The sequence below is a fragment of the Notamacropus eugenii genome, chromosome 2, assembly GCF_028372415.1.
Source record: "Notamacropus eugenii isolate mMacEug1 chromosome 2, mMacEug1.pri_v2, whole genome shotgun sequence".
NCBI classification, from domain to species: domain Eukaryota; kingdom Metazoa; phylum Chordata; class Mammalia; order Diprotodontia; family Macropodidae; genus Notamacropus; species Notamacropus eugenii.
In genome coordinates this window covers 138,681,150-138,709,045 of record NC_092873.1, presented here as the reverse complement: position 1 = coordinate 138,709,045, position 27,896 = coordinate 138,681,150, and the positions used below count along the sequence as shown (strand labels likewise).

General features: G+C 36.0%; 1 protein-coding gene across 1 annotated transcript in view; it reads right to left on the bottom strand.

Moving 5' to 3' along the window:
- COL19A1 (collagen type XIX alpha 1 chain) overlaps nt 1-27,896 on the bottom strand; it is a 408,633-nt gene that overhangs the window by 311,634 nt on the left and 69,103 nt on the right. Inside the window, exons 10-11 of the mRNA XM_072642569.1 lie at nt 24,769-24,792; nt 23,130-23,183 (exon numbers count right to left, since the gene is read on the bottom strand). Of these exons, the coding sequence (XP_072498670.1) occupies nt 23,130-23,183; nt 24,769-24,792 (78 nt within the window). The remainder of the gene's footprint in view (nt 1-23,129; nt 23,184-24,768; nt 24,793-27,896) is intronic.

Genomic DNA, 27,896 nt, shown 5'->3' with positions numbered 1-27,896 from the left:
ATATTTGGCAGACAATTTCTTAAAAATGAACAAAATGAGCCTGTCACCTCAGGGAAATCAACTGACAGTATTTGAAATTAGAATTTTGGATAATTTGACAATTTTTTTATAGGTAAGCTTAAAAGCTTCCCAATACTTAAAGATTTTTCTGATGAAATTAGAGTTGATATTAGTGGATGTAATTTTTTAAAAATATCGTATAATGAAATTTATCAACATTTAGAGACTATGCATAATTTAGCGAGCCGATATTTTCTGAATGAGTAATGCATGATATATCAAAATCATGCAGAGACAAAAGATTCTTTCAAAGTGAAATGTATTTTAATGTAAGAGTACAAAAAGTTCATTGATAAGTTTTGGAACTCCATATTGCATCTAACCTTTAAGAAAGTACCACTTGTTGAGTTGTGATATAGAATCAAAGAAGAATATTCACAAAGATTATTAAAATACTCCTTCCTTTTCCAACTGTACGTCTTCATGAGGTTGAATTTTCTTCATTCCAACAACAGCAAAACATACCACAACAGATTGAATATAGATGCTCATACAACAATCCATGTATCTTCTATTAGGTCAAACTTTAAAGAGATTTGCAAAAACAGCATGTAAAACAATGCCACTGTTTTTACTACTTTTTGCTTTGAAAATATAGTTACTTTTCATAACTTATGTGTTATCTGTATTAACATATAGTGTTTCTTAATGTTAGTTTAATGAATTAATAAATATTTTAAATCTATTTATTTTCATTTATAATATGGTAAATACCGATAGATGTAACTTACATAAACAAAAGCTATTGGAGGTCCTCAATAATTCTTAAGAGATATGAAAATCTATGCTTTCTTGAAGATTAAGAATAGTATAACCTCCTTCAGAGAAAATAAGAAGCAACTTCAAATAAAATGCATATTTCCATCCACTATATACTTCCTTGTAGAAAAACAAAAAGACAAAGTTTACACTGGTAAATATGAGATTGAAAACCATTCACAGAATTGCATAAATTGGTATTTGGAAAGGACTTCTAGCAGCCATCTAATGCAATCCATACTTGAAAAGGAATCAATCCTACAACATTCCCAACAAGTAATCGTCCATCTTGAGCTTGAAAACCTCCCATGAGGAAGGGTCTACTGCCTCCTGAGGCAGCCCATGTCACTTCAGTACATTTCTATCTGATAGCAAGTTTTTTCTGACATCAAGTCTATTTTTCTCTTTGCAGTTTCTAATATTCCTCTTCTTTCTATCCTGTGGTAATAGACAGAATAAGACTAGTTCCTCCTTCACAAACTAACCTTTTAAATACCTGAAGATAGCTGCCACAGCTTCCCTGAGTCTTCTCTAAGCTAAATATCTCGAATTTCTTCAACTTTATATGGTGTGAGGTCAAGACCCTCCCCTAACCTGGCTGCTTTTCTGTAAATAGTTCCCATTTTATCAAAATCCTTCTCAAATTATTGTCCTTGGAACCCAACATACCACCACTGCAGAAAAAGGAACTTGAATTTCATTCCTGCAAATTATGCATCTCAGTGCAGCCCAAGAATATGTTAGCTCATTTGCCTGCCATATCAATTGACTCATATGTTGAATCTTGCAGACCACCAAAACTTCCAGATCTTTTGTAGACAAACTGCTATCTAGCCATCACTCTGCTACCTTGTACTTGTGAAATCTGTTTTATGAAATCAAGTTTAAGGCTTAACATTTATTCCTGCTAAATTTTGTCTTATTTGATTAGCCATGTCACTCCCCTACTCAATGAATTCCATTTAGTCCTTATTTCCTCCAGGATCAAATATAATATTCTCTGTCTTTTAGAGTCCTTTACTACTTGGCTCCTTTAGGCCTTTCCAGTTCTATTAAACTTTGCTCCCCTCCACATATTCTATGAATAGAGCTGATGGTGCAGTGGATAGAATGCTAGACCTGGAGTGAGGAAGACTTCAGGCATTAGTAGTGTAATGCTGGGCAAGTCATTTAACCATTGTTTATCTCAATTTCCTTAACTTTAATAATAGGGAATAAGAACATCTACCTTGCAGGGTTGTCAAGAAGATCCAATGAGATAATATTTGTAATAATTCAGTGCCTGCCACTATAGGTAGGTGTTCTATAAATTGCTATGCCTTTCCCTTTCTCCACTCTTCCCCTCCCCCAACCATGTACTCTATGATCCAACAACATTGTCCTTCCTGCTGTTTCTTAATTCCAACACTTCGTGTATTTCTCGTAGAACATCTTTTCACTTTCAATCCCCTTGCTAGGAATGCACTTCTACCTTGTTTCCACCTAACTTCTTTTGTTTCCTTCAAGAGTTGGCATAAATCTTACCTTCCGCAAGAGGTTTCCCCCATTGCCTGTCTACCTTTAATCCCTCACCTACTGCCAGCAGGTGACTGTTAGCCCCTTCCCTCTGAAAATGCCAGTTTACTCCGTATATATTTTGTAAGTACAAAATTACTTGCACGTTGTCTCTCTTTTTAGAATGTGAGCCTTTTGAGGGCAAGGTCTGTATTTTTTACTTTCTTCATATTCTCCTGCATTTAGCAGAGTGGCTGGCACAAGTAAGAAAATCTTGTTGTCTTAACTTGATTCTGCTCCTACTTCCCTAAAAGAACATTTCTTAATTAAACACAGAGGCCCCTCAGGATATCAGAAAACATAAGATTCCACAACTAAAAGGAGCTTTTGTCAGCAGGGTTATAGAGCAGACCGGTTCCTGTGCTATTACTAACATAAAGATGAGTCCTCTTCATCAGGCATCACTAGGATGGATTACTCTTATCTACTGGAAACCTTCTCTGGCTTCACAAGTTTTCTCCCTATCCTTTAATTGCTAATCCTAGTTTAACAAAACACTGCACAAATAGCCCATCCTAAACATCACTTCCCATGTATTTGAATTGAGCATGAAGTATCTATTTGATTTTTCTCCTCAATCAAATAATTACCCATTAATTCTGTGGAGGAGCAAATAAGATATGTTTTTTCTTTTATAATAATTTAATATTTACAGACTAGGTGCTAAAGAAGTGAGTCAAACCTCAAGCCAACCACGAGTGCAATCAAACCAAGTTCTCAAAATGTGACGAGCAAAAATCCAGCGTCTATGTGCCAGACCCAACACATGTGGGCCACTTCTTATCCATCTGTTGTATGGTCTGCCAACTGCTCTCCTTGGGTGCAAGTGGAAGGAATTAGAAGGCAATAAGAAGTCATTAGAGAAGTGGAATAAGTTGCAGAGTTAGCAGGAATTTTCCTTTTTCCGGTCCTCCTATTACCTTCTGCCCTTATCAAGTTTCTGTTTATTTCAGCTTTGTGAAGCATCAGTGCAAAAATACTGATGAGACAATCAGATGAGGCAAAGTACATCTTAAACAAGCCATTATTACTTGATAATTCATGGTGCAAACACGCAGCCATGTGGCAAACACAAAGCAGATAAAATAGTTTTCCACTTGGTCATTTTTTCCCCTTTAATGTCTTTGAGTTCTGGGCATTTCAAGCCTCTTTCCAGAAGATTCTACAGTTATTTTCTATTGCTGATTTCATGGAGAACAGAGGCAAAGACAAAATGTGCACTCTATCCAAGAGCAAATTTCTGAAAAGTAGAAGTTCAATCTTGATTTAAAAAGCTCAACAGATTCTTGGAGAGATAATATCCTATGATTGGCGCAGTGTTCAAAGATGACTGTTGGAGCTAGGAATATGGAATGAAAAACTAATAAAACATCAAACTAGTTATTTTTACTCACTTCTCTGAAAAAAGTAGGAATATATATTCCCCTATTTCCAAAAAAAATGTTATATGCTTTATTTCAATGAAAAAAATCAGGGGGACAGTTCTTGTTGACAACATAGCTGGAAGGGCAAATGAATTTTAAAAGAATTTCCCAGATTTTTCATTGACTGCCTATAAGTTTCTGAGTCTCTGGGGGCATTATGTTATGCCTGAAGCAGAGCTATCAAGGAGTGTATTATAATTCACTACAACTACCAGTCCTGTTTGCTACCTTCATAAACTTTAATAGCATCTGCCTTTATTTCCTAAAGCTCAGAGTCCCTCATAAAATTTCTTCTTTGGAAAAACAGGGACTCTATGGTCACAGCTTGAACATTTCTCAGAGAAGAAATACAAAGATTGTTATAGGAGACCAATAGGTCTTCCTAGTTTGGTCATCAGGCTATATCAATGGCCAAAAGTTTGCTACTGTTGAAAATATGAGAGGAAAGGTCCATTGCATAATACATCTAAGTATTGAAGATGGCTGGCCTTTTTATTTTAAGCCTTGTAACTTGGTACCTCTCACCAAATGTTATTCCTTAAGTGCTCTCCTGCACCTGGTCCTTATACTCTAAAAGCCCAACTTCTTCATTTGTAAAGTGGTGATTCCAACTTGACTCCAAGCTGTTATACTAAATGACTCATATACAAGGAAAACATCCTTAAAAAATAAATGATAAATGAATTGCTGATGGAGGGCTTTGAAGCTCAGATTTCTGGGTTTAGGTTCAATTCCATCTAGAGACAAAGGGATAGACAAGTTGATTTCTGTCTTTTTTTCTAGATAAAAGTAGTACATAATTTATAAATCTTAACAAAGTATACTTAAGTCTGTCTTTCATCTTCATGAAGTATTTACTGTTGGCATAGCACGCTGGATATAATATTGTTTTCTTTGAAAAATAGAACTAACTTTCTCAAATACCCAGTCATTTTGGATTATCCAAATATGTGGAACATATTAGACTAGTCATTAATTTATCATCGATGCAGCAAGCATGTATTAACTGTGTGCTATATGCCAGGCATTATGCTGGGTGCTGGTGATACACAGATAAAACACAATAAACTGCCTGTCCTCAAGGAGCTTTTCTTTTTCTGGGGGAAACAAAATATGTATATATGAGCAAATACAAACATATGAAAACTAAATACATTTAGATCTTATTCAAAATATTTTTAAAATGAGAATTTGAATACCTGATCATAGAAGTAGGTCTAGAAGGAATCTCTGAGGCTAGTTAGTCTAACATTCTCATTTTACAAATAAGAAAAGTAAGGCCCAGGGAGGTTCACTTGTCCAAAGTCACACAGATAATAAGTTTAAAGGGAGGATTTGAACCCAGTTCTTATGACTCAGAGACATTAAGCTTTCAACTACAGTAAATGATCTGACAATCCCAAACCAGTTTATATTCAGACTGCTAGGTATGCATTCATCAGTTTATCAGCTTTCAATTAGTCTGAGAAAAAATAGCCAATACATCTTTTTAGCTTATAAAAATTAGTCAATAGATTTTTATAATGTCTATTTTTAATAGCCTGATGTAAATCATATCAATTCCCCAAAGTAAATTTTCAGACCAAAAACTTCACAATAATTCAGAATTTTGAATAAAGTATAATACTCTTCCTCTTCTTCATCTTATGTCAAGTCCCTTTCTTGAATGATTGGCTAGTACCATTCTAATAAATTTTGGAAATTAATGCATTGTGTGATTTCCAGTTCTGGGAGCTAAGATGGCAGAGTGATTGGTAATTGCTATCTCCCTCCCCTTGCTGACGTTGATGAGACCAGAGAATATCTCCCAGGAAAAATTCTGGAACAGTGGAAGCAGCTGAAGGGGTAAATAGTCTCTTACCCTGTGAGGATAGGAAGATCGCTAAGGAGGGTCCCTCTTGCTGAGGCTGAAGGGGACCAGTGCGGGATCAGAGCTGTCCCAGACAGCTCCACCTCAGCAAATCGGGAGAAGATCCTGAGCCCCAGGGAGTGAAGCCAGCAAACACTAATACCAGGACCTCAGGCATGCCTCAGCACCCTAGGGGAATTGGGAAGACACTAATGCAGATGGGATCACCAACCACTGAGCTTGCCTAAGCTCTAGCTCAGAAGAGGAGACATCCTACCCCTCCACTACACTTAATGAGCTAGTTCCAGGGTAACTGTGGGGAAACCCAAAAAAACCTCACCTAGCCTCTGCTTTCCAACACCAGTCAGCTCAGCACCAGGTAAGGTGCAGGATTTTAGCTTTTAGCTGAAAGAACCAGAGGCTGCAACACACAAAGACTCAAGTTTTAGGCACAAGAACTGTGGGACAGAGCCCTCTGTGCTCCAGATGCAGAGATCTAATTTAAAAGCCAGGAAAAGGGTGATTATCATGAGTAAGAAGCAAAGCAGAAAAAAAAAGAACATAAAATCTTTTTATAGGGACAAGGACCAAAACACAAATACCAAAGGGTGATTATCATGAGTAAGAAGCAAAGCAGAAAAAAAAAGAACATAGAATCTTTCTATAGGGACAAGGACCAAAACACAAATACCAAAGAAGTCAGCATTGAGACTGTATCCCCATCTGAAACTTCAGAAGGGAATATGAACTGGTCTGAAGCACAAAGAGCCTTCTTGGAAGAGCTCAGGATGGATTTTTAAAAGCCAAGTTAGAGAAATAGAAGAAAAACTGACCCAGGACTTTAAAAATATGAAAAAAGAAATCACAGAAGAATTTAAAAGGACAATTGGACAAATGGAAAAGGAAGCACAAAACCTAATTGGAGAAAAATAACTCCTTAAAAGGAACAATTAGACAGATAGAAAAGGAGATGCAAAAGTTAACTGAAGAAAGCAACTTGATAAAAATTAGAATTGGGCAAGTAGAAGTTAATGAATTTATGAGACATCAAGAATCAGTTAAACAGAACCTAAAAAATGAAAAGATAGAAGAAAATGTAAAATATCAAACTGGAAAAACAACTGACCTGGAAAATAGATTCAGGAGAGAGAATCAAAGGATTATTGGTCTATCAGAAAGCAATGATGAACAAAGAGCGTGGACAATATCCTCCAAGAAATCATCAAAGAAAATTGTCCAGAAGTCCTAGATCCAGAAGGCAAAATGTCATCAAAAGAATCCACCATTTTCCTTCTGAAAGGGACCCCAAACTAAAAACACCAAGGAATATTGTTGCCAAATTCCAGAACTATCAAGTAAAGGAGAAAATACTACAAGCAGCCAGAAAGAAACAATTCAAATATCGAGGAGCTACAGTAAGGATGACACAGGACTTTGCAGCTTCTACATTAAAAGACTGAAGGAGTTGGAATATGATATTCCATAAGGCAAAGGAACTGGGACTACAACAAAGGATTAATTACCCTGCAAAGTTGAGCATGATATTTCAGGCAAAGAGACAGACATTCAATGAAATAAGGGATTTCTAGATCTTCCTAAAGAAAAGGCCAGAACTCAATCGGAAATTTGATCATCAAATGCAAGTCTTAAGAGAGACATAAAAAGGTAAATGGGTAAAGAAAAACTTTTTACTCAATATGGTCAAGCTGTTTACATTCCTATGAGGGAAGATGATACTTGTTAATCTTGAGAATTGTATATTTATTATGAAATGTAAAAGGGATATACATAGATAGAGGCAGTGAGTGTAAATTAAATGATGTAATGATAACAAATGTGATTTAAAGGTGCAAAGGGATTGTAATGAGAGATGTGAAAAGGAGGAGGCAGAAAAAAATAAATTACATCACAGGAAGAGGCACAAAAATATATTACAGCAGAGGGAAAGAGGGGAAGGAGATGAGCATTGTTTGAGGGGCACTCTCATCTGATTGGATTCAAGGAGGGTACAATAAACTCAAGTACAGACATACAACTATAGGCAGTAGGAGAGGAAGGGGGAAAGAAAAGGGAGGGGGGCTAAAAGAAGGGAGGGAAGACTGAGGGAGGCAATAGAACTATTGTGGAGGGGAAGGGAGAACTAGAAGCATAAACAAGGGGAAAGGAGATGGAGGGAAAGACACACATAGCAATCACCACTGTGAATGTGAATGAGATGAACTCTCCCATAAAACGGAGATGGATAGCAGAATGGATTAAAAACCATAATCCAACAATATGTTGTTTACAAGAAACACATTTGAAATGGGGCAAACACACAGAGTAAAGGTAAAAGGTGGGAGCAGAATATTTTGTGCTTCAGCTGCTGTAAAAAAAAATCAGGGATAGCAATCCTAATCTCAGACAAAGCAGAAGCAGAAATAGATCTAATCAGAAGAGATAAGGAAGGAAACTATATTCTGCTAAAAGGCACCATAGACAACAAAGCAATTTCATTACTAAACATATATACCTCAAGTGGTATAGCATTCAAATTCTTAGAGGAGAAGTTAAGGGAATTACATGAAGAAATAGACAGCAAAACTATACTAGTGGGAGACCTCAATCTTCCCCTCTCTGAACCTGATAAATTTAACCTCAAAATAAATAAGAAAGAAGTTAAGGAGGTGAATAAAACTCTGGAAAAGGTAAATATGATAGATCTCTGGAGAAAATTGAATGGGGATAGAATGGAATATAGCGGTACATGGCACACATCACAATCCAGTACAGAAAATCAGAGATAGTCAACTAAGAGTTGCTTTTATGAAAAAAACAATAAAATTGATAAATCTTTGGTCAATTTGATTAAAAAAAAAGAAAGAAGAAAACCAAATTACCAATATCAAAAATGAAAAGGGTGAACTAACCTCCAAAAAGGAGGAAATTAAAACAATTATTAGAGAGTACTTTGTCCAAATGTATGCTCATAAATTCAACAAAGGATATGAACAGGCAGTTTTCAGAGGAAGAAACTAAAGCTATCTATAGTCATATGAAAAAATGCTCTAAATCACTATTGATTAGAGAGATGCAAATCAAAACAACTCTGAGATACCACATCACACCTATCAGATTGGCTAACATGATAAAACAGGAAGATGATAAATGTCAGAGAAGATGTGAGAGAGTTGGAACACTTATTCATTGTTGGTGGAGCTTTGAGCTGATCCAACAATTCTGGACAGCAATTTGGAACTATGCCCAAAGGGCTACAAAAATGTGCATACCCTTTGACCCAGCAACATTGCTTCTGGGACTCTATCCCAAAAAGATCATAGAAAAGGGAAAGCGTCCCACATGTACAAAAATATTTATAGCAGCTCTCTTTGTAGTGGCCAAAAACTGGAAATCAAGCGGATGCCCATCAATTGCAGCATGGCTGAACAAATTGTGGTATATGAATGTAATGGAATACTATTTTACTACGAGAAATGATTAACAGGAAGACTTCAGAGAATCCTGGAAAGACTTATATGAACTGATGCTGAATGAAAGGAGCAGAACTAGGAGAATTTTGCAAAACCACAGTGTATGAGGAATTTTTCTGGTAGACTTAGTACTTCATTGAAATGCATGGACTTAAAAAATTTCCAGTGGACTCTTGAGGCAAAACGTCTTTCACATCCAGAGAAAGAATTATGGAATTGGATAGCAGATAGAAATAGACCATTTTCTTTTGTATTCTGTTTTGTTTTATGGTTTCTCCCATTCATTTTAATTCTTCTATGCAACATGCATTTAATAGGAATGTACCTATAGAACCTATATAAGATTGTATGCCATCTCAGGGAGGGAGGAGGGAGAGAGTGGAAAAAAAATCTCAGATATATGGAAGTGATTGTTGAATACTGAAAACAAATAAAATAATTCAATTTTTTAAAAAAGAAGAAAAAAAGAAAATTAATTTATTCTGTAGAATTTCAAGCCTAGCTTTCAAACTTTCTTATTTGGTGTTTTAGAATGATGGTGAGTTTCAAAATATATTTTCCTAACTATTAAAGAAGAAAGGCAGTGTAGTATAAGAGTTACAGAGCTGAACTCAGAATAAAGAAAACCTGCATTCAAGTCCTGTTCCTAGGTTCAAGTAACATATTGATTATAAATTATAGATCAGGGGTCAATTTTCACTGAGGAAGCTTTCTCATTGGAAGTTCCTTCTGCCAATGAAATCACAGATGCAATTTAAAAACGAATTCAGAATATGAGACATGAAGTCCATATTACTTGTTCAACAGGTGCTTTAAAAATAGCCATTGTCCTAATGCAGCAAGTCTTACATTTTTTAAAAATATTTTTTATATTTAGAATGTTGGAATGAGATGGGGCACATTTTACTGATAGGAAGCATGACTTTTAATTTAATAACTCAATAAATATTAAATGTTATACAAGTTTAAATAGGACCACATTAACAATTTGAGAATGAGAAGAGTAGCTATGTGGTATAATGGATAAAGCACCAGGTCGGGAGTCAGGAAGACCTAAATTCAAACCTGACCTCAGATACTTACTAGTTGGGTAACCTGCAGCAAGTCACTGTACCTCTGTTTGCCTTAGCTTCCTTATCTATAAAATTGGGAAAATAATAGCACCTCCAATCCAGGTTGTTGTGAGGATCAAATGAGATAATAATTTTAAAATGTTTAACACAGTGCCTGGCACATATTAGGCACTATATAAATGTTAGCTACTAATAATTTCAAAAAAACTACTTTGTAGACTGAACCTTTAAAGCAGTCTCTGAGTGGAACAGTATATAGGAAATTGACTTTAGCACAAATTTATCAAGTATTCATTAAATATCTTTTATATATTTACTCCTTGTATACATTACTAAGCTATTGACTGCTACAGCAGACAATTATTCCTTGGTGGGGGGGAAGGAATTTTATTTTTAAAACTTCTAACAAAATAGCACTGATTTTGTCCATGAACTTGGGCTGAGGCAAAGAATTAAAGTAAGTATCTGAATAGTTTGTGCAAATATTTTAACTTGAAAAATCCAGGGAATATTTAGCTTGTACATTATCCTGATACTTGTCTCACTTTTCTTCTTCAGTGTGTGTGTGTGTGTGTGTGTGTGTGTGTGTGTGTGTGTGTGTGTGTGTGTGTGTGTGTACATATTTCTCTAACTTGGCCATTTTGTAATTCACCCCTCCTGGAAAATGAGCCATGCAATTTTCTTATTTGACTGCCAGTGGCCTCTGTCCAACCTAACTTGCCAAAAGTCACAATTTAACTAATAACAGTTGCTAAGTTGAACAGCTTTTAATATATGAAACCATGACATAAAATAACATAAACCTGGCAAGCAGTGTCCTTGCTGAACTGACTCTGTTCCTTTAAAGAAGACAATGATTTTTTTCTATAAGTTTGTCTATAGATATTTTGATCATCTTTAATTTTGTTATGTAATAATAATTATAAAGGAGCTTTGCTTTCTGGTTGTAAATCATATTTTCCCTTCAAAATCCACATGCCACTTTCTGTATGTTCATTTCATTAAAATGGTACACTTCATCATTCTACCATTTTTTTTCTGTTGAGGCTCAGAAAAAAGTACCATTTCTAAACTGGTAATTTCCTTAGTACAACAACATTAGGTAATGTTCTATGTAACTAACTACTGACTGGCAGACATTCAGAATACATGTATATTTTAAGCACAATAGGATTTACTTGCTAATTCCTTCATTTATCACAGTATCATACTAATTATAAGTACCGACTGTAGCTGCGATGCAATTACTAACTGCTCTCTTATACTTTTGTACTGGTCTTATGTTGAATTCCACTGATACAGGACAATGTATTGTTTCATAATTTATAAATCTTCCTCAAAAAATTCTATTCTGAAAACATGGATTTTTGTTTTTATAAGTACTATACATATACTTTTGGAGAATTTACCATTTTTCCCTTCCAATATAGCCATTAGGGTCTTCTAATTCTCTAAGAAAAGAAAAGGATTATAGTATTTAGGATTAGAATTAAAGTTAATCTCTGATAGTTGCTTTCTACATAACTCGACAGCAGCCTTGGGATTTAAGAAGATGAAGAATCCATAATCTTAAAGCAGAATTAATCCAAAGAGACCTGTCAGTGCTATAGTCTATTAAAGCACTGATAGAAGTGTATTTTAAGTTACCCATAATTTTCTTAACCAGAGAACATTTCTCAGGAAAATTAAATGTGCAGTATCTTGAGTGTAATAAAAATGAAAACTGACATTTACGTAGCACTTAACAAATGTTATTTCAGTGTAGCCTTACAAAAACCCTGTAAGAGAGGTATTATCACTTTTAAGTTTTACAGATGAGGAAATAGGTTCTGACTTGCCTGCAGCCACACAGTTAGAGTCAGAGGCAGAATTTAAACCCATGTCTTCCAGAAACCAAGTCTAGTACTCTATTCCCATGCCACATTGCCTCTCAGTGTTGGCAGAAACACTGCAATCCAATAAGAAACATTTCCCAAATGCAAAATTCCCCTTTAAAACAACAAAAGCAAGATAAGCATACACTTCGTTAAAATATTTCACAAATTACTCAGATCATTAGTTTAATGTAAGATAAACCATTACTGATGTTAGTTGTACTTTAATTTCATTCTGAATATCTTTATTCATTTAATTGTTATTCCTGGTTCAGGCTCCAGAGCTAACTGGAGTGAATAAAACAGATGGGATTTCTATTATTCATTAGTGTTTCACTATCTTAACAGGTGAATCTAGTGAAGAAAGAATACTAGATCAGAAATAATAAATCTGGGTTTTCATTTAAGTGACACTACTGACAGTGACAAAAGGCATGGTACTTATTCTGTGCCTCAGTTTTTCTACCAATAAAATTGGAATAATTTCAATTTACTTCATGGAAGTATTGTGAGGTAGGGTGAAGGGGGGAAGTAAAATGGTGCTCCAAGATATAAGTTACTCATAGAAGCTGAGTTCTGGAAACCAGAAGGGATCTGGGTTCAAATCCTACTTTTGTGACACCATGTGACCCCTATAGGTGTCAGTGAACTCCATAAAAATTTTTGATTAAGTCATAGATACTTCTGATCTGCACTGGCCATAGGGGAAGGGAATAACCTTGGTTGCTATCCTCACAATTCATTCTTGTATGCACATATATGTTACTTATTTCCTAGTATTGTCAGACATCTTTCAAAGATGTGTTTCCTCTACTTTCACACCACCATTAGAATGATATGGTAAAGAGACAAGTGGATTTTCTGTATGGAACACTTTCAAGAGAAAATTAACCATGAGGTATGCCTCATTTATTTCATGTAGACTTTAGAAATCAGCCCAGGAAATTTAAATCTGAAAGAAAACCAGTTTGATGCACTCTGGACTAGCTTTTCTAATGCTTTAAAAAGCTTCAACACAACCAGTTTTGCTTTTCTTCTACTGACATTTAAAATTCCCTTGAGATGATATGTTTTTAAATACCCTGGTGCTCATTAACTGGTCTTGCAAGACTAACCTCTAGAAAATGACTAAGAACCAAGGCTATCAGGTACCTAAATAAATTGGTCCAGTGACCCAGACAGGGTTTCAGTAACTACTCTATGCATTGCTTACTAACCCAAATAGTCTTAACTCCAAGTGTGCCATCTAATTCCATGCACTGATACTAGGCTTCCATGAAAACAAACGTCATCTTTATTTCCGAGAGTTTTTGCATCCACTGCAACTAGAGGTATTATTTTTTCAGTTGCTTCATATTATCCCAAATATCCTTTTTCTCTTTTCCAAGAAAAAGATTGTTTCTAGAGGACTTCCTGGTTTGACTGCTTAGCTGTCCTGAACTTGGATCCTTAACTTGATCCCTGACTAAAGCTGGTATGATTTGTTCCTGACCTGGCTTGAACCTGTTAATTTACTTCTGTCTAATCTGTACCTACACAAATACTGGAACAAGCATGGTGCTATTTGCCCTCTCAGAGAAGAGCTCATCTCACTGTCAGTCAAGACAGCTGACACCAGAGTGTCCTAAACTTTGCTCAGGGAAGCTATCTCCTGAAAGCATCCAAACTTACAAACTAATTCAATCCAATTCAAAATAAGTGGGATCTAAAAAAATATACTGCAACCCCCCTGCTTCAGGTTGAATGAAGGCATTCTTTCAAAGGAAAAGCTTATTTTAAAGCAGAATCAAGTAAAAGACATTGAATTCAATGGTGCATTGTCATTAAAGTGAGGAATAAGAAACTTTTCCAACATTTGTTGAAAAAAGCATGGTATGAAGCCATACTTAAGTTGCTGGTGTTCCTTTTTTATTATTGTTGATCTATCAATGCCTATCTCTAGATGGGTCAAAGGAAACACTTTTCTCATAAGGATTCTTAGCTTTTATAGCTTCACCTTTGACAAATCTTATCATGGTCCAGTCCTAATGTTGAACATGTTCTACACATATACTTGTGAAATCATGAAAATATTCACCCGGGTCAGACTAATCCTTAAAAGCAGGATAAGCAAATTCTCACATTACTCAAACACTAGGTAGTTTCTAGCAATGGGTGGCCACTGTTTCTTCCTCATTTTTCCCAGTAAGTATTCACTATGTGCCAGGCACTGTGCTAAGCACTAAGCATACAAAGAAAGTCAAAAACAGTCCTACCCTCAAAGAAAATATCTTCAAATGGAGGAGATAATATGTAAATAACTAAGTAGATACAAGATATATTCAGAGTAGATGAAAGGTAACCTGAGAGGGGAAGGGACCAGAATGTGAGGACAACCAGCAATGGTCTCCTGCAAAAGATAGGATTTGAGCTGTCTTAAATGAAGACAGGGAAACTAAGGGTTACTAATGAAGACAGAATATTCTTGGAAATATACTGGACTTGGAACTATTGGAAAGGACTAAATTATGATGAGAATTAAATGCCAAACAGAGGAAATTTTATTTGATTCCAGAAGCAGCAGGGAGTCACTGAAGTTCATTATATAGGCTGGGGTGATATTAAATCTATGCTTTAGAAAAATCACTATGACACCTGAGTGGAGAATGAGTTGGAGTGAGGAAAGATTTGAGGCAATGAAACCAATTAGAAGACTTTTCCAGTAGTCCAAGTGAGAGGTGGTGAGGGTTTCAACTTGTATGGTAGACATTCGGATGAAGAGAAGAGGACATATACAAGAGATATTGTGAAAGTCAAAATCACAAAATTTGCAATAGATTGGATTTATGAAATGAGTGGGAGTAAGGGGTTAAGGATGATACTAATCCAGTATTCTTGACAATAATAGGAAAGTTTAGTAGAGGAAATGGTTTTGAGGAAAAAGATAATGAGTTCTGTGTTGGACCTATTGAGTTTGAAATGCCTGTGAGGCATCCATAATGCTCTGTGACACTGTGGACTGGACCTCAGGAGAGAGACTGGGCTGAATATACAGACCTGGGAATCATCTACTTAGGGATGATAATTGAACTTATAGAAGTTGACCAAAGCATACTATTTTTTTCTTTCCTTCTTCCTTCTATTCCTCTTCTTCCTTCCTTCCTTCCTTCCTTCCTTCCTTCCTTCCTTCCTTCCTTCCTTCCTTCCTTCCTTCCTTCCTTCCTTCCTTCCTTCCTTTCTCTCTCTCTGCCTCTCTCTTTCTCTCCCTTGCTCTTCTTTGAGTCTTCTTGTAAAAAATGACTAATAAGAAAATCTTTTATATGATTGAACATGTATAACCTATGTTAGATTGCTTACCATCTCAGGGAAGAGGAAGAAAGGGGAGGGATAGAATTTGAGATTCAATACCTTTTTTTAAAAAATGCTAAAAATTGTTTTAACATGTAACTGGGGGAAAATATTTTTTTTTAAAAAAGAAGTTAATGAGATCGCAATATGAAATAATATAGAGCAAGAAGAGAAGAGTCCTCAAGGGCAGATCCTTGAGAAACACTCAAATTTAATGGGTGGGATATGGATGAAGAGTCAGCAAAGTAGACTGGGAAACAGCAAGAAGACAGACAGGAGGAAAACCAGGAAAAAAGTATTCAGGAGGAGAAGGTAGTCAATAGCGTCATATTCTGCAGAGCTGGGAAGCAGGATGAGGACTCAAAACAGGTCATGAGATATGACAATTACAAAATCACTGGAAAGTTTGAAGAGGACAATTTTAGTTAAACCATAAAGTCAGAAGCAAGATTTCAGAGGATTAAGAAGAGAGTGAGAGGGGAGAAAGTGAAGGCATTGAATATAAGTAACTCTCTCAAGGAGAAAGAAAGGAGGCATATTGTGTGTGTGTGTGTGTGTGTGTGTGTGTGTGTGTGTGCGTGTGTGCTGGTTGTCATAAGCAGACCAAAGTCCAATTGCCATTAGGAATCATAAAATCTTAGAGCTGGTGAGGAACTCTATCTAATTCAACCCATTTTTAGACTAGGTTGATTTAAACATTGGTCTACTGTTTCTCCAGGGTTTTGTTTGATCATTACTGTGTTCTCTTGGTTATATGTGTCCCTTGGAAAGTCCTGTTTGCAAGGTTATCTGCAAATTTCCTAAGGTCTTAGGCACAGAAAATATGAAAATGTCTGAGTAATGATGACTCTATCACAAGGTCAGTTACCACCTAATATCTGAAAATTCCCTCTAAATCCTTCATTCATCTTTCCAACATGTCATGAGATTTTTAACACTGGAATATCAGCATTTGGGGATCTGGAATTCCTGCTTTAGAAGAAGAAATTCCAGGCAATTAAAGGGTTTTGCAGGAAGGAAACAAGATTGCAACCTAGAATAACAAAATTGTATTTACATTCCTATCAATAACTAAAAAAATGTTTATTTTGACACTTTTAAATACTATTAACTTTCCTCTTGCTTTCATTTTCACTTCCCTGGCTGTTTCCTCTTTGTTGCTAATGGTACAAACAAAACTAAACAAAACCAAAGCCAACAGCAACACCACCAACAAATAACCTGAAAAATCTTGAAAGAGGCAGCAGAATAGGGATCTCTTTTTGCAAGTCAGGACAAGAAAAGAATTTTGTTTGGATGTAGTGGCTTAGAGGCAGTGAAAGAAGGAGTCATCCAGGCCAACTCCTGGGTTCCTTGAAAGGAAATAAAAGGGATATCTAGGTAACTGACAGGGGATCCAAAAATATGCCAAAGGGTTGGCACTTGCAAGAAAATCCCTGAGTGCTCAGCAGGATGAGATGATCTGGATAAGTCATTTAATCTGCCTTAGCTTCATTGTCTTTATCTGTAAAAGGAGAAGATTGCATTGGATACCCTCTCAGGTTCCTTCCAACTCTGTATCTATGATCCTGTGAAAAGAAAGGAGAAGAAACAGGAAGAGAGGAAGAGGAAGGATTGCTGTATGTCCTAGATAGAATTATTACTTTGCCTCAAGAAAATTTCCCCCTCTAATCTCATTTCTACCCCTATGCAACTTCCTCAGCTCCCACTCTCCAGGTTTATATATTCCTCATCTCATAGTTTATGCCCAGATCTTTACTCTGTGATCCTCTAGAACTCTCATCCCTCCCTCAGTTTAGCTCATGTTCAGTATCACACAAGCTATTCTTAGTAGCTTGGGACTCAGAGAGTTCCCACTCTCATTATTTAACAATCATCTAATCTTATCACAAAGACCTCAAGAAAAAGAGAATCCAATACCTTTCAATCTAGTCATTTTACTTTTGGATGTCTCTAAATGTTAGCCAGTTTTTCCTTGTATCAAGCCTAAATCTGCTTTTCTTGTCACCTCCAGTACCTACTCCCAGCTTCTGGGGCTAAGAACAAATGCAATAACATCTCCACATGACAATCCAATGAGAGCCTTCATTATCCCCATTAAGTTTTCTCTTCTTCAAGCTAAGCATCCCCAGTTCCTTGAGCTTCTCAGATGGGATTAACCAGAATGGACCTCTCAAGGACACATGGGATTGAAGAGTCCACAACCTGAATTCCTCAACAAACAAGCAACTTACCCTAGAACATGCATTCACCACCACGGTCCAGCAGCCTTTTCGCCCTGGAAGCTCCCACCATCCCTGCATCCCTTTTCTTTGATTGGTCAATTCCTCCTAGAACTTCCATTTTAAGGAAGGACCCAATCCATCTGTGTTGGCTCCTTCATTCCTCTTCAGGCTCCTCCCTCCCTCTGCTTTCAGCTTTTTTATGCATTATCTTCCCACATCAGAACCTAAACTCCTTGAAGAGAGGGACTGTCTTTCTTTTTAGTTCTATTTGTGTTCACAAATCCTATAGTGCCTGGCACATAGTAAATATGTAAGGCATGCTTGTTTTGACTTGACCAATGGTCAAGTGACAGGATAATGAGAGGCCTTTCCTCATCCTGATCATCCTCCTCTGGATACTCTCCAGTATATCCACATCCTCTTTATGCTTCCCCCAGGGGAATGTAAAAGTGGGAAAAGAATTTAGAGGGCATGTAGGCAGCTAAGTGTAGTGGACAGAGAACTAGACAGCTACAGATAAAACTGAGTATAAATTTTGCTTCATAACTGTACTGCCTTTGAACAAGTTTCTTAACCAAAGACGGGGAACCTGAGGCTTTAAGGCCACATGAAGCCCTCACGTGTCCTCAGGTGTGGTCCTTTGACTGAATCCAAACTGAATAAGAATCTTCTCAACAACTTTTTTCAACCTCAGGTTCCTCATCTGTAAATTGGAGATAACAATACCACCTTCACAGGGTTGTTGTGAGGATCAAATGAGAATATATGTAAAGAGCTTTTCCAGCCTTAAAGCGCTATATAAAAATTACGTACTAGTGGCAGGAGGAGGAGAAGCAGCAGGGACTGTATCTGAATATACATCTTCACACCATTCCTGACACGTGGTCTTTACATGAAGAACCACAGTGACAAGGAACCCACTGTCAGCCAAAGGAATCAATTTCACTTTTAGAGAGCTCTATTTTTTTGTGTGTGGGGGGGGGAGAGTTTTTCTCTTGCTAACTTGCTGACATTTAGAGCCATCCAAAAGTAAAATGGCTAGATTGAAAGGTATTGGCTTTTCTCTCACTAGAGATCTTCCTGGTAAGATTAGACGACTATTAAATAATGAAAATGGAAAGTCTCCAAGATTCAAGCTATTAGTGACACTGAACCTGTCCTGAGGAAAGGCATGAGAGTTCTAGAGCATCATGGGGCAAAGATCTGGGCATAAACTATGAGACGAGGAACATATAAACCTGGAGCCCTAACTCTTTTCTTTCTGCAATTTCCACTCCTTAGTACCTTTTCTTACCTATCCCACTATTGCCTACTAACCCACTTCATAGATGTAAGATACCCAAATATATGAAATAATAAGCAAAAGCATCTGGGTGAAAGTTAACCTAATAAGTGTATCTAGAGCAAGAATGCTTTAAAGTTTGGAGGTTAGATCAAGAGGAGTAAGAGTTAAGTCAGAAATCCAGTCCAGGTAGAAACTTCATAGTAATTTTATTCTTTGTTTTGTCATAAAAGTCCTCATGAGCTAAGGACCACATGTGTGAAAGTATAAGTGTTGGGGGACTGATGATTTATAGGTTAATAATTCAGAGTCAAGCCAAAGCCGTCATAACAATAGGTCCCTGTCTCTCCACCTAATAATAATACTCTCTGCTCTTTTCTTTTGCCCCCTAAACAAGTTACAATACTCATAGTTCCCAAAGCATCCTATAGATATAGGACTAAAGGCAACTTTGGTTTCCTCTTAAATTACTGCCCTAGAACTCCTCAAAGTCAAGAAAACAGCTGAAATGTCACTGACACATATAGAAAATGGGACTTTTCTGAATAAAAAGGAAAAACTGGGAAGACATTGTCGCTGCATTCCCACCCTCCCCTCCCGCCCTTATCACACACCAATACACACGTCACAAATGGAAATGACAGATAGTGGAGGCCCATCTCCATAAACAAACTCCCAAACCTGAAGAATCCCCTATCTCTAATTCTCCTGGGGCCTCAGCCAGTTGCAAAGAATATGCTTCACTATATCTTGCCTGACTATGTAACTGTCTTATGTGTCAGCGTGCTTTTTCCTTTCTTAGCATAGATGCTGATATACCACAAAATCATTCCTTTAGAGGCGAGTTGTCACTAAATATAGAAAGTAAAAAGAACATGATCAATTCTCTTTCATTTGAAGAAAAATCCTAGGAACCTAGAAAATAGCACTAGTTCGCAGGCTGTCAAATATGCAAAAACATCTAATAATAACGTTCTCTTCCCCAGGCTCAACGTTTTCTGTTTTTTCTACTGATCCGCATTTGTCACAATCTTCAGCCCTCTCACTACTCTGCCCTTCTCCAGGCTAAACATCTTTATGTGTGATATAGTTTTGATTCCCTTCCTTTCAAGGGAATCAGAAACAGCAGGATAATGGTCATTCTTACAAACATCAATCCAAAAGTTCTATTTCTCTCTGATTTAATCTGTTGCCTATAGATAGCCCCTGAGTCAGACAGAGGTTGTTTCAGTCCTTGGGGCTTTATATATAGCTGTGGTTCTCAAAATTTTTGCTCACTGTGCAGTCTGGGAGACTCAGAAGACAAGTCACACGAGTTTACAAGTTTCACACAATATGGGACACTCAAGATTCAGGACATACTAAAGTACCCTGGCATAGTCTTTAAGAACCTCTGGCTTACAGATTTTTTTTTCTGTCCTGAGTTCTGGTATGCTAACATTAATACCCTCTTTTATATTATCTATTGTTTCTCATTTTGAAGGATGGACATAGAGATGGAAGTAAGGCTTAATTACATTACACAAGATAGGACAAAGCCCATTAGCTCATCATTAGACTGTGAGTTCCTTGAGAGCATGGATTGTCTTTAATCTTTCTTTCAAAGTTGATATATTATTAATATTTATCGACTGACCCTTTTTATTTACCGAATTCCAATATGGTCAGTGGAGTAAATAGAGAAAAATCATTAAATGTTAAAACTAGAGATCATCATTAATAAATTAGTCAATCAACCAAGAAGCATGTATTAAATACCTACTACAGGTATTGTGCTCCTTTGGGGAATACAAAGACAAAACATAAATATTCCCTTCTTTCAAGGAACCTACATTCTATCTGACATATTAGTGCAGCAATAGACTCTTTTCATGGGGTTTTTTCCCCTTGTCTATTCGCTTTCCTTTTCTGTTTTTGTGCCCCTCCTCTTTTTAATATCTCCTTTGAGACCTCAGACTCCAGAACCAACGAACAGGGAGATTTAGTGAGGAATAACAAAGGTAAAGTCATTTCATACTACACCAGGGTCTATATTGTTTAATCCCATTTTTATTGGTTTTTTTCCATAATTTTTCAAATAATAGGTATTTTTATTAATCTTCCTGCTACCTCCCATTGAGAATATTAATATTTTTAGAAGCCAATAAACATTTCAAAATCCCTTAACACATATCTACATAGTCCAGTCCAACAAAAAAATTCCCACATTAGCCCTGTACTAAAATTGTGTATGTGTGTGTGTGCATGTGTGTGTGCATGCGTGCATGTGCATGTGTGTGCATGTGTGTGTGTATGTGTGTGTGTGCTTTCTTGCATTTTAAATTTGTTACCTCCCAGGAAGTAGTTGGCATGTTTCATCTTAATCCTTTTACATTCATGGCTTAGCACTGAGCTGATTATATTTCTAAAGTCTTTTGAAGTTATTTTTCTCTCTATGGTTATTATTATTTTATGCACTGCTCTCCTAGTTCTGCTCATTTAACTCTTCATCAATTCATAGAAGTCTTCCCAATTCCTTTGGAAAATGACCATTTCATTATTTCTTTCAGCACATGCAGAGCATGGGAAATCCTTCCTGACTGGGTAGGAAGGAAAACTCCCCAGACAAACTGGGGAGGCTCTGTCAACTAGTATTTAGACACAGCAGTTTCCCATACAGAAAACACTAGAGAGGGAGTTGACCACAGGGAAAACCTAATCTCAAAGACCTTTTTTTCTAAATGACAGCTATGTTGCTTGTTGTCATTCAAGAAATTTTCCATTTAGATCAGAGACCACATATTCACATAGGAAGCTCTGTCATAGTCATGGTCTGTCTTGTCCTGTTTAGGATTCTGCCTTAGGTAAAACTTCAAGGAACAGGAAGGAGAGGAAGTTAATATGAATTAGTCACTAGAGAATTATTGGTTTACATGAGTCTAGGTAAATCAAAGCTTTCTGAATACTAATATGTAAGTGAACTCATAATCTTATTTTAACATAGATATATGCGTAAATTAATATGTATCATCAGAAGATAATTCATCCTGAATTAATTAACCTAAATCACTTTGGTTTTCAGTTGGGATTCTGTGTATTCAAGTCAGTATTAGACAATTCCTTTATAGAAATGTAAGCTCCCACAATATTATATTTCCAGATTGATATTATTATATTACCAATTTTTACACATCACTAATATTATTACTAGTGGTCACTGACATTTATGCAGAACTTTTAAGACATGTAAAATACCTAAGATACATTGTTTCTGCATCCTCTCTGCTCATGCATCTCTCCTTTCTGAGTTTTCATGACTCAACTCTCCCTGACTGACTTTTCATTTCTGGTCTTTTTTGCTATCTCATCATCCATATCACATCTTAGCATATCATAGCACATCCATAGCACATCTTGCACTCTCAGTCAAGTATCTATAACTTCCTCAAGGGTGCACAATTTTTACTACTTCTTCTATTTCTCATGTTATGTTATTAGCGTGTATCATTCCTTTTCAAATTGAACTCATCACACAATTACAGGCACAGAGAAATTAAGTTTGTTTTACATGGTAACATCACATTTGATATGCTATATGATTTTATATTGTTATACTCAAGGTTCATCAGTAATTTTTCTAATTATTAAAACTCATTAGTCCAATAGAATTTAAAGATTACTTTCATTCACTATAAGACAAAATTCTAAACAGATCAATTTACTTCACGTGACATTGTAATCCAAATATAAGAATATGGAATAACAAGACTACATAAGAATCTTAATAATGATGATATATAGATGTTAGATAGACAGACAGACAGACAGAGAGATAGAGAGATAGATAGATGATAGATAGATAGATAGATAGATAGATAGATAGATAGATAGATAGATAGATAGAGCCTTTATTAAAGCACTTACTATGTGCCAGGCACTGTGCTAAGGCTTTAGGCTTTTTTGTAGGTTCTATATACAATTTACAAAATTGCCACAAGACTTTCATTCATACTCTGGATTTTTAAAATATTGAAAGGTCATTTATTCCAACTCTATCATTTTATAGATGATGAAACAGCATCCACTACATTAAGCAGTTTTCCCAAGGTCATGACTAGCTAGCAGCAGAACTGGGATCCGAAACCAGGTCTCCTGACTCCTACTTTGAGTACTGGTGTTTTTTGCTTTTTGTTTCTTCCCACTGTCATGCTTCATCATGATTTTGTGTCTATTCACATACCAAAATAACTTACCTTTTCCCCAGGAACTCCAGGGATTCCATATTCTCCTTTGATACCAACGGCACCCTAAAATTGAGAGATTTTAAAGCTTTGTAAATATTTTTGAGAAAGATAATATGGTGTTTTACAGATCAATTACTTCTTAGTTTAAACTCTCGTTTGAATTTGATTCAAACTAACCCATATCCAGCCCTTAAATGGGTGACAAGAGGTTCCCAATTTCAACAATTTCCCATTGATGCTTTGTTGTCTTCTAGCTCTTTGGAAGGGGAGGGGAATATAACACTTCAACCATCATCCCCCCAATTCCAGCCCCAACCATAAAAAAGAGGTCTTAGAAAAACCATATGACTATAAATTAGAGAAACAGAGGGGAAAAGTCAACAAAAACATTTCTAGAAAATTACCACAACAATAGAACCCAGTCTCCCCAAATCCAAGTTCTAAAACCATGAAAATGAACTGCTCTTTTACAAAGCCAATGAAATTTACTAACTATGAAATGGGAGAGGATAATATCACAGGTCTTATAGAACTGAGAAAGCAATTTCGTTGCTAAGTAATTTGGTTGCCAACTACAATTGCTAAGCAAATGAAATGAATAGATTAAGAAAAATTATAATAACCAAGTCTGAATGAAAAGTATTAATTATTACTTCAAATCATATCAGTGTGAATTCTGGTTTGACAGGGAAGGCATTCCTGGGATGGTCATGGCAAGAGGCCACTGAAGTAGAACATCAATTACACTCTGTGTTCAAATACAAGTATTCAGACATTTTTCCATGAGAGGTTATTAAGATTAATGAATAAATAAGTAGATCACATTAATGGAGTGACATAGAATGGATGGGAAGACAAAGAACAAACAATGAACACAAATCTTTCTCAAAGATAATGATTTTAGTTTAAGCATTTTTTGACATTCATTCACAAAGGGAAACAGTAAGATACATTGCATCATAGGCATACTATATAGCATATCAGTGAATCCACTTGACAAGAAAATGAATTGGACTGGTCATGTACCAAAAGTATGGCATGATAGACAGTCTCAGTTTTGCAGTGACACTCATAAAAGACCTTTGTTTCATAAAGAAAACCTTCTACCCCACTAGATAGATCTGCTAGGAAAGATTTATGGGAGAACATGGATAAGGATCACCTCAAATGAGAGAAAATGGGTGCGTTTTGATGTGTATCAAGGATTTCCCACATCCTTGACATGACAGATACATTGCAATACCATTCACAACATAAATTTAAAAATAATACAATTCTAATAGAAATAAGAAAATTTTCTAAAACTGAAAAAGAATAATAGTGTGATGATTTTTTTAAAGCAATACCATAACATGTGGCAGTATAATATATTGCCACAGATAGGACTTCAGCATAAAACTCATTTGCTTCTGGAATTAGCATTGAAAAAATGTTCACCTCGTACCTCTTGGCAGATTCCCTTAGTTAAATGGTGCGTAGAAGGAGCTAGAATTTCTCAGTTTCTCAAAACCTAAGCTGGGAAAGGGCAAAACTTTACTCTGGCTTCTCTGGATGATGCTTTTCTCATAATTATAAATGGTTATAAAATTAAATTGAAATAATGCTTAAATAGAAACATAAACAGCTGTTTATGTAGATGCCAACTTACACAAGGACTGTCAGGACAGAAGGTCTTCAGGCATTATGTAGCAAGTGGAAAAAAAAAGAAAGGGAAATTTATATCATTCTGAAAGAGGCCTGAACATTTATTATCAAATTTCACATTACTGCAAATTATCAGGTTCCCAAAACATCACTTGCCATTTAAGAGTAGTAACCCAAATCTTATAGAAGGATAAGCAAAATAATAATAACACCTCACACTGATCTTGGGTGATCACTAATTAATCATTATTAGTGCTATTTAAGTTCGTTGAATAGTAAAAATAATAGTGAACTAAACTTGTTATTTAAAAGTTCGCAAACATATTATATACATTCTCTCAGTTGAGCATCACAAAAACCCTGTAAGATAAGCACTAGAGGTACTGTTATCCTTATTTACAGATAAGGAAACTGAGGTTCAGAAAGGTTAAGTGACTTCTTCATGGTGACATATAGCTAGTAACTAAGGACTGAACTCATCTTCCTGATTCCAAATCCCGTACTCTATCCTGTATGTCACACTGTCTCCTTACTAAAGAAAGGAAATATTTTGTACACTGATACTCATTCTCTAGAAATATTCAAATATCCCTGGATATCCTTATATCCAAGGCATGGTTCATATGTGAAGTATTCAGCTGTCACAAAGGTCTTTTCCATGAAAGAGACCCATAAATCATAATATAATGGCCGCACTATTTAGTAGGACTCAAAACTTTCAGTGAGTTAACTATCTAATCAGTGGTAGACTCTTTGGTATTAATAACAATCAATTAAGAAGAATTTAATAAATTTCTACTATTCACTAAGCACTATGCTAGGTCCTAGGGAAATAAAATCAAAAACGAGAAAAAGTCCCCGCCCTCCAGGAAGGAGTTCATATTCCATCAAGAGGGACAACTTGTACATTTATGAGAATAAACAAAACACATACATAAGTAAGACTAATAGTTGTATAAGTTTATAAGATACATTCCTCACAACTATACTTTGAGGTAAGTAGCAAAATTATTCTTCCCATTTTACGTACAAGATGCAAGACAGAATATTAAGCATCAGGCCAAATGCCATGCCAATGATATACAACTGGAAAGTGCTAGAACTGGGATTGGAACATTGCTCTTTGGATTCCAGGTGTAGTGCTCCTTCTACCACTGTACATGGGTTCTAAATCAGGCTTACCTTATTTCTGACAGCTTTTGCTAGCATCAAACCATTTGTAGAATGGAAATCACTGTAAGAGTATTTCTTTGAGTATTACTTTTTGGACCAGGTCTATGATTTTATTTATGCTACTACAATCAATACAGGTCTAACAGTCAGTCAACAAGCATTAAAATTTGCATTATGTGCCAAGCATTGTGCGAGGTGCTAAGGACACCAAGACAAAAGTGAAACATCTCCTGCCCACAAGGAGCTTGCATTTGATTGAGGGAGAGACAACATGTACATATCTAGATACACACAAGGTGATTGGGGAAGAGATGGAATGGATGTTAGTAACTTAGGATATTAGGAAAAGTATCTGCTCAGATTTATAATCTTACAGCATTACCTGGAGTACTGAGGTTGAAGGACTTGCCAAGGGTAACACAGACAATATGTGACAGACCTGGGTTTTCTTGACTTGATTTAAGTCCTGACTCTATCCCCTTCACCATGATGTCATTCGTATGTACCTAGCACACAGCAGGTACTTAATAAATCCTTGTGGATTAATTGATTTATTCTCATCAATTCTGAAAAATTTATATAATAATTACATAGAGAGAAAAAAATATCCTTTCCTATACTGGTAATCTACAGAAGAAACCTGGAGGGAAAAAGGTGATTCCCTAAGTACCATTATACTTTGTGTGCTCACATTCAAATAACTGTTTAGTGTGCCTGGAAGCAAGCTAACTTTTTATCTTCACATTGCATAGTCATTACTGGAGTACCTGTTGTAACACTGTAAAATCTATGCCAGCATGGAATACAAAAGATGGCACCTTTCCTTCTAGTACACATTAAAGTGGGAGGGCATAGAGAAAAATAACTAAAAAGAGAAAAATTTGATAATAAAAACCTGAGGAGAACTCAGCTCAGCTTTGCCTTGAGCTCAGAGAAAACTTAGTTGACACTCCAAGTATTCTGAAGTCATTTTCACTAGAAATAATGTCTAATTAGCTTCATGAAATGTTAATGTACCTCCCCTTTTCTCCATCTCATGATCATATCTTTTTAAAACCTGAGTTTATGTTGAGCAGCAATTACAATGAAAATGCTTGATCCTAGAGAACGGATGAGAAAAATCATCCTCCTTCTTTTCTTTTCAGAGGTGAGGGACTATGTGTATGGAACATTACATATGCTGTCAGGCATCAGTTTTGATGGAAAGTTTCTTTCTTTTTTAAAAAATTCTCTGTTTGAAGGATGTCTTGTCGGGTAGGGAACAAGGAGAAGATATAATTGGAAATGAAGGTGAAGTAAAACAAAAGGCAAAGTCAGAAAATGTTAATATGCATATTGCTAAAAAGTTTATTAGTTTTCCAGTTTATGGATAATCTGAAGCCAATTTTTAAAATCCTGATCTGCTTTCATACTTTCCCTAGCATACCTTAGGAATACTTTTGTTGGGGAGCATTTTGTAAAATGAAAATGTAAATATTAGCACAAGTAAAATGTCATTTGTAAAATATATCTACTGTGAAAATGAATGAAGGAATCATACAGTGCAAGACAAATCCAAAGCAAAAATGCCTTTTAGATGTCTGTTGTTGAAGATTATCTTCATCAGTGATTTCCTTAATTAATATTTCTTAATGTATTCCATTCTGTGACACATCTCTAGACATTGGGGGAGAACCACATAAAATTATATTACTTGGTAAGGAGGGGAATTTTGGAGGGTAAAGATTGTTTCATTTTTTACGTTTGTCTCTCCAGTTCCTTGCAGTGTCTGGCACAGAGCAGACACTTGGACAAACGATAAACATGGGAAGATCTTTGAAAGGGATGTTGGATGAGGGTGTATGTTTGTGAATACATGCTTTCTCTTAATTAATTAGTACCTAAAACCAAATCTAAACCCTTTAAAAATCATGATCCCAGATATTAATTATTGTCAATAAACAAAGTTGTATGTTGTGG